This window comes from Pelophylax lessonae, assembly GCF_965119305.1.
Source record: "Pelophylax lessonae genome assembly, chromosome: 4".
Taxonomy (NCBI): Eukaryota; Metazoa; Chordata; class Amphibia; order Anura; family Ranidae; genus Pelophylax; species Pelophylax lessonae.
The window spans coordinates 264,079,807-264,093,415 of NC_138771.1; the positions used below are offsets into that span (position 1 = coordinate 264,079,807).

Consider the following 13,609-nt stretch of genomic DNA (forward strand, 5'->3'; position numbering starts at 1 on the left):
CGAGCGTGACTCGGGGTTACCGATCCTGGTAGGAAAAATCCACCCCGAGTCACGCTCGGGGTTACCGCCAGGGAGGTTAAGCCAGCCACACATGGATCAGAATTTGGCCAGTTCAGCAGGGACCGGATGAATTTCAATCTATGTATGGGCAGGGAGGTTATACAGAAGTGAGCTGCATGAAAACAGCGAAGTATGAACATGCCCCAAAACTCTAATCACACCTCTAAAGCTTTTAGCCCCCATTCACACAACCACGACGCGAGCAGCGCGCCGCGACCTCGGAGCGGCCGCCACAGACTTCATAACATTGAAGTCTATGGCGGTCGCCTCCTCTTCACCCCAAAGAAGCTCCGGGCCCTTTTTCTAAGTCGGAGCGACTTGTGTCGCTCCTATTAGAATGGGTCCGCAGCTTCCCTATGGAAGGCGACCTACGGCGACCTGTGAGGCGACCAGGTCGCCTTAGTGTGAACGGGGGCTAAATTGTCATGCATGTTTATTTTGTTTTGTAGTACAATTTATTCCTATAGAAACTGCACACAAATAACCAGCATGATTTTTTTTTTTTTAAAACATGCTGCAGGATGCTTTATAGATATTAAGTGTGTTAAGGGCAGGTACTTAAATGCTAGGTTCAGTTCTGCATCTGTTGCCCTTGTGCCAACCCTCAGTATTTCACTGCAATCCTACAAATCTACCAAAATGTCGTCGTATGACTTGGCCCAAATGTCTCCATCCCTGTGGCTAGAGAAGGTGGTGTTTGGCAGGCAATGGAAGCACACACCAAAGGATCCATACATAGAAGCCCAACTGAAAATTCCACAGGGTCCTTGCAATTTAACAGTACTGTTAATTTAGATACTTCAAACAAGAAATTCTATTATGTACAGCAAATTCCAACAAAGCAATTTAGTAAGAGAAACCTGGCTGTATACATTACATGCTCCAAAATAACTAGGAGTAGATAAAGGATTACGGCTAAAGAATTAAATATATACATTCTGTTATTAACTGTCCATAAATATGTAAAAAAAAAAAAAAAAAAAAAAAAAAAAAAAAAAAGGGGGGGGGGGGGGGTAGATTAAACAAAAGTAATTGTACATATCAGCAGGCTGCGCATCACAAAAAAGTATTTTGGGGGAAAAAAAAAAAGTTTACTTACCAAAAAAAAAAAAAACATTTCTCCGATGTTCATTGACGGACACAGCTTCCAATTCTTTCCAACCATTGGGTTATACTGCCCCCTACAGGAGTATAACACTAGGCAGGAAAAAGCTCGACTACGCCTATGGGTAGTCCCAGGGGGTATACTCCCACTCTCAGCTGGTAGGCACTTAGGTTTGTTACAAACAGTGTCAGAAGAACGCCAACTCCACAAAGGGGTGGGTGTTGTGTCCGTCAATGAACATCAGAGAAATGGATTTTACGGTCAAAAATCCTATTTTCTCTTTTGTTCATTGACGGGCACAGCTTCTGATTCTTCTTAACCATTGGGACGTCCCAAAGCACATGAGGGGTGGGAAAAACAGAAAAAATTCCCAAGGCTTAACATAGCCAACCATCTAATATGAAGCTCAACCAAGAACTGGAGCTCACCTGGAAAAAAAAAAAAAAAAAAAAAAAAAAAAAAAAAAAAATAAAATACACCCTTAACCACTTAAGCCCCCGGAAGATTTTACCCCCTTCCTGACCAGGGCCTATTTTGCGATTCGGCACTGCGTGACTTTAACGGACAACTGCGACGCTGTACCTAAACGAATTTGGCGTCCTTTTTTCCCACAAACAGAGCTTTCTTTTGGTGGTATTTGATCACCTGTGCGATTTTTTGATCATGCGCTATAAACAAAAAAAGAGCGACAATTTTGCAAAAACAACAATATTTTTCACATTTTTTTTATATGAAATTCCCCAAAATAAAAATATCAAAATTTAACATTTTAGGCCAATTTTTTTTTTACCAAATGTTTGGTAAAAAAAAAAAAAAAAAAAAAAATAGCAAAAAGCGTATTTTGATTGGTTTGCGCAAAAGTTATTGCGTTTACTAACAAAGGGAAAGATTGTCTTTTTTTGTTTTTTTTTTTAACGCGTAATGGCGGCGATCTGCGATTTTTTTTGCGGGACTGCGACATTGGGGCGGACAGATCGGACCCTTGACTAACAGACACTTTTGGGGTTACCAGTGGCATTACTGCAGTAATCAGTGCTTTTTATATGCACTGTTACTGTAAAAATGACACTGGCAGTGAAGGAGTTAACTGTATTGGAGAGGGAGGGTTAAGTGTGTCCTAGGGGCATGCTTCTAACTGCGATTGGCTGTGTGTGTAAGAACAATGATCAACGGTCCTACATAGTAGAACCGTTTGATCATCATTCTTACACAGGGAGAACTGACAGGTTGCTTTGTTTACACTAGCCGCCTGCCTTTCTCCCACTGTCACGGACGATCGCGAGTGCACACGCACGGGGGGGTCCGTGACCGCGCGGGAGCGTGCCTCCGGCGGGACGCACTTGCTCCCCACACCCTTACAGGCTAGCGACATATCCCTACGTCACTCTGCCTGTGAGGGGCTGACTGCCGACGGAAATAGTCGTGCAGCAGTCGGCAAGTGGTTAAAGAGGACCAGGTCCTCTATCTAAACAGCAGCCGGCAAAATCTTGCAGCCAAAAGAAGCATCCGCAGATGCCAACACATCCACTTAATAAACATTTTGTGGAAAGTGTGCACAGACGACCAGGCTGCCACCTTGCAAACCTGCATCACTGATGCCTGATGACGGAAGGCCCAGGAGGTACGAAGCGCCCGAGTAGTGCACGCCTTAAAAAGGGACAGGAGGAACCTGACCCTTAATTGAATAGTCCTGAACCACTGTCTGTCTGATCCATCTGGAAATGGTTGCAGCAGAAATGGCCAACTCTTTCCAAGGTCCATCCGTGGGTACAAATAGCGAGTCCGACATCCTAAAAGATTCCATAGATGCCAGGTACCACCCTGATTGCCCGAACCACATCCAGGGAATGCAGGGCAATTTTCTTAGGATGTTTAGGCCTGGGACATAGGGAAAGCAACAATGTAACAATGTCTTCAATCAAATGGAAATCAGAAACAACCATCAGGTAAGGTGGACAAGCCAACGCCGCCAGCTCCGACACCCTGCCCACAGAAGTACTAGCCACCTTCCGGGACATTGTAAGCAGATATTTTAAAGGGAGGTTTCTGGAGAATTGACAGCACCAAAATGAGGCCCCACGGCGGCAATGGAGACCGCATTGAAGGACCCAAGTGTCAAACTCCCTGGATAAGGTACGCACCAAAGAATGTGTGGCCAATGGACATTGAAAGAAAACCGCCAAGGCCTAAACCTGGCCCTTGATGGTACAGGGCCAGGCGCTGCTCAACCCCCCGTTGGAGGAAAGCCAAGATCCGAGCCACCGAAAAGGAGTGAGGGGTGAACCCCAAGAGACTCACACCATGCAATGTACGTCTTCGAAGTACGATGGTAGTATGATGGATGGTATGATTTCTTGTCCTGAGATCCTGTGGGGACAAAAAAAGCCTCTTATGAGCCGAGAAGAAAAGGCCCATGTCTACAACGGGGGTCCATGCCCTTGGTAGCCTGCGGAAGAAGAATACCCTTTCCCCCAGTGAGACCCATAAAGATGCCATTCAGGGAACCTCCAAACAGGCAACCCCCTACAAAGGGGAGATCAGAAAAGGCCTTCTTAAAAGCTTGGTCTACAGACCGGCGCTTTAGCCAAATAATATGCCGAAGGACCACTCCTGAGGTGACTCTTCAAGCGGGTACCTACAGCAAGGCAAGTAGGAAAGGACAAATAAGAGTTTTTGGACGCTCCAAATCATTCTAGAAAAAGACCGTCAGAACAGGACGGAGAAAGGAACACTGTGCCGCATGAGACAGCTTGAGGGCATCAAAGGAAAGTTCACCTCTGCAGCAGCTTCAGCTGCATCCTCCCCCACCAAGATTCCCACACAGATGTAATTGGTGCATGAACCTGCGCTTTCTCGTGCACAGCCAACAGAATGAAGGAAGCATCCTCACCATCAGACAGAACAGGGAGCGTGGCTACAACCCAGCAGGTTGGGCCTTGTCAGCAGCAACAGGGACGGACCCAGATCTGATGACACAGATGAGGGCGCTATATACTAATCTTATGTTTATCCGGAAGGCATAACAATCAGGGAAGGCTTCGCCCTCCAAGCCCCTCCATAGGGCCTGTAAAAGGCCGCAACAAGAAAAAATGATCCTTTTTAAAAGGGGACTGCCCGCCATGATGCAGGCGCACAGGCAGGACACCCTGATGGTCCTACAGCGCTAGAAAGGGCATGTGCCCTACAGTATAATGGTGGCAGCTGCCAAAAAAAAAAAAAAATAAGCCACCCCTCCCAAAGGTGGCGCCCGGTTGCGCCGCATGGTCTAATAGGCCGCAAGGCATGGCCTAAATTTTTGTGGGCTCCCAGCCGCATGTGCCCAGATCCCAGCCTAAATGGAGCAAGCAGGGGGGAGGGCAGAGCGGTGGCTTTAGCCGCCCTCACTGAGGCCACCCCCCCCCCACCACAATGGAGGCGCCCGGTTTGGCCGCATGCTCTACTAGGCTGCAAGCCTAAACTTTTGTGACCGCCCAGCGGGCCCCAGTGGAACCCGTCTCACAGGGGCAGCAGAAAAGAGAGCAGATGCCCAAACGGAGGGTAGTGGCTTCAGACACCCTTACTGGGGCCACCCCCACATAGCGCCTAACCAGTGGGCCGCAAAGCTGCGGCCTAAATTTTTGCCTGATTAGGCCGCATGAGGCGAAGACCCACGGATGCTAGGACATCTGCTCCCCCAGCCCAAAAATTGCAGCAGGGAGCCCAGGGGACATACCTGCCCTAGAAACCACCCCCCAGGGTGGCAGGTAACTCTGCTTAATCCACCAATTGCGCACCAGGTAACCCCATCCAGCAGCAACCCCAACAAGCCCCCTTCAGAAGCAGGTGGCAAAAACCAGCTCATAACCTCACCCTGGGGAGACCCACAGTGACCACCTAAATTCAGAGAGGCTGAGAAGAAGGGGGTCTGACCGTCCTAGGGTGGGGCCCATGTCCACCTCAAAACCCTCCAGGAAAGAGGGGGAGACAGTTACTTACCATACCAGGAACAGGGTGGGCACCGCTCCAGACAGGAATCAAAAGTCACAAATAGCTCACAGAGCTGCTGCCACTCAAGTACAAGCAATGAAGCCTTCAAACAGGTGCACGTCTGGTCCACGAACCCAGCAATATCCAAACATAAGAAGATAGACCGCACTCCGAAGTGAAGATCAAATGGACTTTATTGAATAAAAAAAAATGTTTCATGGTACAGATATCAAGGACACACGAACAAGAGCAGTTGACGCGTTCCACAAACTAAATTTGCTAAAGCCCCGTACACATGAGTAGAAATTCGGCTGGAAAATTTCGTCCGACGACTGATCTGCCGATTTTCGGATTGTTAGTATGGTGCTTCTGACAACCGACTCCGACTTTTCGGGCGAAAAAATCCTGGTGTGCTGGCTATATAATTTTTGTCGACTGTCAAAACACGTCCGATTTTCATCTCATTAGTACAGATTTAGATGGGGAAAAATCTTATGAGCAAGACTAGGCATGCTCAGAGATGAAAGAACACATAGAAAGCAATCCAACACATGACATCACTTCTGAAGTAGAATTCTGTCGTGCGGGAAAATTCGTGTGCAGTCTGGACCACATTCCAACCAACAAACACCACTCTGGACAAAAGACGGATGACCGGTCGGCGGAAATTCGTTGCGTGTGTACGAGGCTTTACTCATAACTGAAGACTGACATTTGGATGCGTTGCTTTAAATAAAGACAAAGCAGCTGAAAGTACTTGACATGATTAAATCACTCCTCCCATAAGGGTGAACAACCACCTAATTGATGATATGCCTGGCTGCTGTAACTTAATTCAACAAACACATCCAACAAATTCCATGCATAAAAGTATGCAAAATAGTAACACATGGAAACAATGTAAAACATTGTGCAAAGCAATGTGTGTATATAAATATAACAAAAACAATGAAATTAAGTAATAATGAATCATTGCCAAAACAATGTGAATAACAAACGATATAGAGACATATACATATACACATATATTATACATACATATATATACATATACATACATATATATATATATACATATACATACATACATATATACATATATATATATACATACATATATACATATATATATATACATACATATATACATATATATATATACATACATATATACATATATATATATACATACATATATATATATACATACATATATACATATATACATATATATATATACATACATATATACATATATATATATACATACATATATATATATACATACATATATACATATATACATATATATATATACATACATATATACATATATATATATACATACATATATATATATACATACATATATATATATATATATACATACATATATATATATATATATATATACATATATATATATATATATATATATATATATATATATATATACATACATACATACATACATACATACATACATACATACATACATACATACATACATACATACATACATACATACATACATACATACATACATACATACATACATACATACATACATACATACATACATACATACATACATACATACATACATACATACATACATACATACATACATACATACATACATACATACATACATATATATATATATATATATATATATATATATATATATATATATATATATATATATATATATATATATATATACACACACACACACACACATACATACATGGACCCCTGTATAAAGATGTGTTAAAAAAAATATAAATATATAAATACATTCTATATGCAAAGCAAATTCCTATTGACCAAAGAAGAAGAAGAATTGCTGCATGTCTCGTTCTAAAAATCTTACATCTATCTGATTAAAACTGACTATATTAATGTTCCTATTGAAAACTCAAAAATGGCAACATGCGGCTATAAAAATATGTTCCCCTCTTGCAAATGTGATGGACCAAAAGACACATATTTCTAAAGAAGATAAAGCCAGGACCAACACACTGAAGAACGCCAAAAAACACTAAAAAGCAAAAAAAACACTGAAGTTAAGAGTAAGCGAATTTAGTTCATGAAATGTGTCAACTGCTACTGTTCGTGTGTCCTTGATGTCTGTACATTTTTGCTCAATAAAGTCAGTTTGATCTTCACTTTGGAGTGCAGTCTATCTTCCTGTGTTTGGATACCGCTCTGGGCAGACCACCTCTCCATCGAAATGGGGGGGGGCTGTCAGCCAGGAGGAACGCTGTCAATCAGGCAGAGGCCAGGTCGTAAATGCTCAAGCGAGACATTTAACTCGCAGGCCAGCCCTCGTCCAGTGGGGCTAGGTTGCAGCCAACCTAGCACGGAGCTGAGGCCTGCGCTCGCTCGCTGGCCAGACTGGCGGGACCCTCTGGATCTAGATTATCCAGTCCGTCAGTTGATTGTAGATTCTCACAGGAACAAAACAAAGATAGAAAAAAAATTCAATTCAAAAAAGGAAAAAAAAAAAACTTGAGATCCCAGCTAGGAACTAGGTCCTTACTCCTGACTAGGCAGAAAAAAAAAAAACCTATAGCTGAGAGTGGGAGTATACCCCCTGGGACTGCCCATGGGTGTAGCCAGAATTCTTTCCTGCCTAGTGTCCTACTCCTGTAGGGGGCAGTATAACCCAATGGTTAAGAAGAATCAGAAGCTGTGTCCGTCAATGAACAAAAGATACATTTTTATATACAAGTACGAGTAAGGAGGGGGCAGGAACAATATTCTTGAAGACAGGGAGTAACTACCCTTCTAAAAAAAGACTGGACATTGTGTTTTGCTTTTTAAAGCAGACGTCTTCTGAAAGAAACATGTCATGAAGGAGAAAATACAGCCAATGTTTTTTTTATTAGAAAATGCAAGTTGCCTGACTGTTATACAGACCTTCTGGCTTTAATGATTTCAGTGACTAACCTAGGTGTAGGAAGCAGATCGGAAAAGTCACCTACGGGTCAGAAACTCACATGAACACCAGCAGCTGTGCTTAACTTGTGCCCGCTGGTTTATATTGTGCACCTATGCAGCAATGAAACAATGCATTGCAATGTATATGTTTTTACCCTTTTGAAAATTACCAAACACATCATTCAACTCTATGCACAGCAATACGCCACACTATGCTGCCACGCACTATAAAGTGTTGTATAACAATGCATGTATCACTCATGTATGGTGTGAACAGGGCACATAGAAAAAAAACATTTTATATGTGTCCCTGCATTAAGTGCGTGTTGATTAAAGCAGATCAATGGATATGGTGTGTGCAAGCCTTTAAGCCCATCAGAAAAGTGCAAAAACACGTGTCATCCAAGGCAATGTTATAGATAAAGCCTATTGCCTTCTGGGTGCTGCAGCATGTCTGTTTTTTAAAAAAAAAGAGAGTAGGTCTATTTTTTTTGGCCACATTAAGGCCCTTTTCACACGGGGCAGACTCCCACTTGCTCAGCAGGGGATCTGTGCGCTGATCCTGCCTGAGCATGCAAATAACAGGTCTGAGTCTACTCTGCTTATGCAGGGCAGACACAGACCATTCTTTATGGGTGGTTGAATGTAAACAGACCGCCTGTCCGTTTACACTTAACTGCTATCGGATCCGCTGGATGAAAGGGGAGCAAATCTCCATCAGTCTGTTTTTAGAAAATCGAATTGGATGTAGGCAAGTGGAAATGAACAGTCTGTTTACACCTGCCACTCCATAGAGGAGAATAGAGGTTCAGATCGGGTCCACGTGAAAAACCGACAATTTTTTTTTTTACCTTAAAAGAGAAGTTGGCAATTTTTAAGAATTATACTTACCTAGGTGCATGCAGCATCAATCCATTGCTACATCTGAACGCTGCCGGCTCAGAGACTGAGAACTGAGTGATCAAACACTGCCGATCGCTCAGTGCTCCATTAGCGGAGGGCTGGCGACTGTCAGTCACCGGCTCTATACTTTGCCCCCTACACTCTCTGGAGCGCTGGGCCGTTGAGGGGATGGGAGCAGCTCAGAGGTTGAGCTGGGTGGTGGTCAAGGCTCCCAAGTGGATCCCAACCATATGGTCGCAATCTTTCCCCAGCCTGGAGTGGTTCTGTGACTTCACTCGCTGTTGGCTGAAAGCTGGTCACAGGAGTGCAGAACAATCGGATCCAAGGGAGAAGTACAGCCAAACTAGCTTGTCTGCGGCACACGCCAAAGATAATGCTTCTCGGCAAATCCTATCCTCCACATTGCTTTCAGGTGGTACCGCCAGCAAACATGACCCATTCAACTTGGGGCGAGTTGCGTTGGTGCAGCATTTAGTTTGTTAAAAAAAGGGGAGGTAGAGCTGCACGATTCTGGATAAAATGAGAAGCACGATTTTTTTTGCTTAGAATAAAGATCACAATCCTCAGCATAACATCACCTTTATATTATAACGAAAAAATTGTGCTAACTTTACTGTTTAGTTTTATTTAAATTCATTAAAGTGTATTTTTTTGCAAAAAAAAAACTGCGTTTGAAAGACTTCTGAGCAAATACAGTGTGACAAAAGATTGCAACTATCGATATTTTATTCTCTAGGGTCTCTGCTAAAAAAACAAAAACAAATAATTATATATATGTTTGGGGGTTCTAAGTAATTTCTAGCAAAAAATACTGATTTTACCCTTGTAAGCAACAAGTGTCAGAAAAAGGCTTAGTCTTTTAGAGGAAGTAAAGCTTCCTCTGTAACTTACACCTATAGGTAAGCCTTAGGTGCTGTAAATATCTCCTAAACATGCACGGTTTAGGAGATATCTACTTTGCGGGCAGCCAGTGACATCACTGATGCATGCGATCTGAAGGAATCCGTTCGTGCCGTTCGTTCAGAGCCCTCTGACGTAAATGGGAGCTCTCGCACGAATGCGCGGGAGTGACGTCATCGTGGCTCCGGCCAATCAGATGGCCGGAAGACGAGGTACAGATGGTCACCGTGTAAGCGGTGAGCAGGCGACGCCACGGGGGCTTTGTTTTAAAGCAATTTCATAATCTTTTTTTTTCTCTCTCTTCTTTATCTGTCTCTTTTTACTTTTCTGCTTTGTGGAGTATTTTGCTGCAAGAGACACGTAGGTCATTGACAACGCCGCCTGTAATTTTGTTGATAGTTTTCAGGTGTTTAGATACTATTTGAGCAGCTATTCCACTTGCATTTTTCATGATTATGACTAAGCGGATCTAAGGCTTCTTTCACACGGTCCGCCTCCGCAGGCAGATCCGTGTTGCTCAGCGGGGATCGATCCGCGATCCCCGCTGAGCCGGGCGGATGACAGCTCCGTCTCCGCTTGCAGAGCGGTGAGGGAGGTGTCTCAGCACCCGCTGCCCTCTATGGGGGATCGGAGGAGAGCGGACCGCTTGTCCGCTCTGATTACTGAACGGATGGAAAAATAGGGTTTCCATCCATCCAGATTTCAGCACAGGATCGGATGCGGATGGCATGCGGATGCCGCTGACACCCGCTGCCCCATAGAGCTGCATGGAGGATCCGATCAGATCCGCCTAAAAAACTGACAGGCGGATCTGATCGGACCGCCCGTGTGAAAGAGCCCTAACTCCGTGAAAAACGTTAACCTTGGTCCTGTCTCTGTACAACATTTTACTGTCATCTTGATCAATAAACCGTATAGTTTCACGTTGGGAGTGTAGTCTCTCATCGTCTGTGTGAACAATATGATGAATACTAGCTTATTATGCCTTTGACTTTCAGGCTCTTTTTTTTTTTTTATTTATTTGGGGAGGTTTACAACCTTTTAAAACTTAAACTGTCCCCCTTTAGGCCCTGTTCACACCTGAGCGTTTTGCATCTCGTAAAACACTCATCTCTGAAGGCTCGAAATACCCAACAAGCAAAATCCTATTCATTTCAACGACCCCTGTTCACGTCTGAGCGTTTTGCCACCTGAAGCTCAAAAAAGTAAATGCGCTGTCTTTTTTGGCAGATTACAAGCGTTTTTTGATAGATGTCAATGCCTGCCTCCAAACACCTGCAACAAATGCCCGAAAATTATACGCTCAGGTGTGAATGGAGCCTTAGGCCCCTTTCACACAGGCGGACCGTTCAGATCCGCCTGTCCGTTTTTTTTGGCGGATCTGAATGGTCCCCCCCATGCATATCTATGGGGCATCGGATGTCAGCGGAGACATGTCCGCTGACATCCGATCCGTCAAATCTGGACAGATAGAAACCCTATTTTCCATCCGTCCAGCGGATCGGATGAGAACGGACCAACGGTCGGTCCGTTCCCCCCATAGAGATGTATGGGGAACTGCCAGCTGTGTCTCCGTACACAGCGCGGAGAACAGCTGTCAACCTCCTGCTCAGCGGGGGATCGATCCCCCGCTGAGATAAAAGGAGTCCATCCGATGGACGGATAGTGTGAACGAGCCCTAAGGCTTCAGTCACACAGTCCGCCTCCGTAGGCGAATCTATACACAGATCCCCGCTGAGCAGGCAGGTGACAGCTCCCTCTCTGCTCTGTGTGCGGAGAGGGAGCTGTCACCTGCCCTATGCATCTCTATGGGGGAGACCGCCCGTCCGCTCTCATCCAAACCCCTGGAGGGATGGAAAATAGGGCTTCTATACGTCCGGATGCGGATGACAGCGGGTGTCAGCGGACATGTCACCGCTGACATCCGCTGCCCCATAGGGATGCATGGAGGATCCCCGCCTAAAAAAAAAAAAAAAAACCTGACAGGCGGATCGGATCGCTTGTGTGAAAGGACCCTAAGGCTACATTCACACCTGAGCGTAGCGTTTTTCGCGCGTTTTTTACCGCGATTTTAGCGGCGTTTTTTACCGCGATTTTACCGCGATTTTTGTGCAGGCGTTTTTAGATTGAATAGAGATCAATGGAAAACGCCTGTAATCTGCCCAAAAAGAAGCTCATGTACTTTTTTGAGCGTTGGGCGTTTTGTATACAGCGTCAAAAAGCTCAGATGTGAACAGGGGCCATTGAAATGAATAGGATTTGTCTTGTTGGGCGTTTTGAGAGCTGATCCTAGAGCAGAAAAACGCCCCAAAAACGCCCCAAAACGCCTAGATGTGAACGGAGCCTAAGGGAAGTTCATTCCATTTATCTAAAAGAACAAAATGATACATTGTAGAATGTGTTTATAGTTATCTAGCAGCCTTACAAATATTGATAAAACATTTGACAGAGCTTTTTTTTTTTCCTTTGACAGCTATTAGCTATTTTTTTGACAGCTATGAGAGCGCAGAGAACAGCTCTGCACTGTATGAATCGAGGAAATGCCATTTTAAGATCAAGAGGGAGGGAAAAATCAAGATCGCAATTTTTAAATCGTGCAACTCTAAGGGGAGGTGTTCTAATGCCCCTGAAAAGAAGTCAGGTGGATCGCTTTTCAGAGGCACAGTAATCTTGTGGCACATCTAAACTGAGTCTAAGGCCCTTTTCACACGGGCTGTCCGATCGGGTTAATCAGGGGGACCTGATCGGCCCTTGCACTCTCCCCTATGGAGCAGCAGATGTCAGCACTCACCCGCCACAATCCATTCTACAAAATCCAGACAGATGGTGGTCCTATTTTCCATCCGTCTGGTGGATCGGATGAAAATGGATTGGCGGTCCGTTTTCACCCAATCTCCCCATAAAGGGAGAGCGAGACTATGTCCGGGTCCGCTGTGCATAGTGAGCGGAGACGGACCTGCCATCCTGAATCAGTGGAGCGATCCCCCGCTGACCATTCCACGAAGGGGCTGTGTGAAAGGGGCCTTACTGTAAAAGCCAGGAGGTTCAGCATGTCTGCCTCTCAACTTGTACTTAGAGATGGAAAGCTCAGCAATGGCCGCCTCTGCTTCCCTCATGACACTAGTAAAAACCCGGCCTTGTCTATAAGAACTGGAAGGAATGAAGACACATTTGTTGCAGTCTCATGCCTAGGAAGGTGCATGGCTCTGCAGCCCTGTAATAGAAGGGAAGTGACATGTGTACGCCTATTACTATCGGCCTCATGGCCGCCCCTCACACACAATACAATACAATGTACGGGAGAGCCCCGAGCCGCCCGCCGCTCACACACACATCTAATACCTCAGGACAACAAGAGACCCTACTCACCATGATAGAACTATTAGACACACAATGGACGAGAACACGCCGCGCACTCTACACACCGGCTTCACACGGGAAGTGACGCAGTAAACGGCCGAGGGGAGGGCACAGAAAACACTAGAGAATGGGCTGTGGCTCGCTTTGGTATCCATGTTTGATGTGGGAAAACAAACATACGAAAAACGAACGTGTCCACTGTAAGCCAGAGAGCGAAACAATGACTAGCTACATTACGTTAACAGTATAAAGAAAGGAAAGCTAAACATGGCCTTTTAATCGATTTAAGTGTGTGAGGACTGCGCAATTGCCAATTTCAAATATGGCTGACGAAGGTGCTTGTATGAACTGCACTGCTAGGTCCTAAAA

At 44.7% G+C, this 13,609-nt stretch overlaps 1 protein-coding gene across 2 annotated transcripts in view; it reads right to left on the reverse strand.

The window, feature by feature from the left end:
• The window catches only part of CCT2 (chaperonin containing TCP1 subunit 2), a gene marked incomplete at its 3' end in the record, with an annotated part of 54,885 nt that extends 41,503 nt beyond the window's left edge, over positions 1-13,382 (reverse strand). For both annotated transcript variants that reach the window (XM_082253361.1, XM_082253362.1), the window contains exon 1: positions 13,250-13,382. In XM_082253361.1, coding sequence (XP_082109487.1) covers positions 13,250-13,252 — 3 coding nt within the window. In that variant the 5' untranslated portion in view covers positions 13,253-13,382. The remainder of the gene's footprint in view (positions 1-13,249) is intronic.
• Positions 13,383-13,609: the final 227 nt, after the last annotated feature.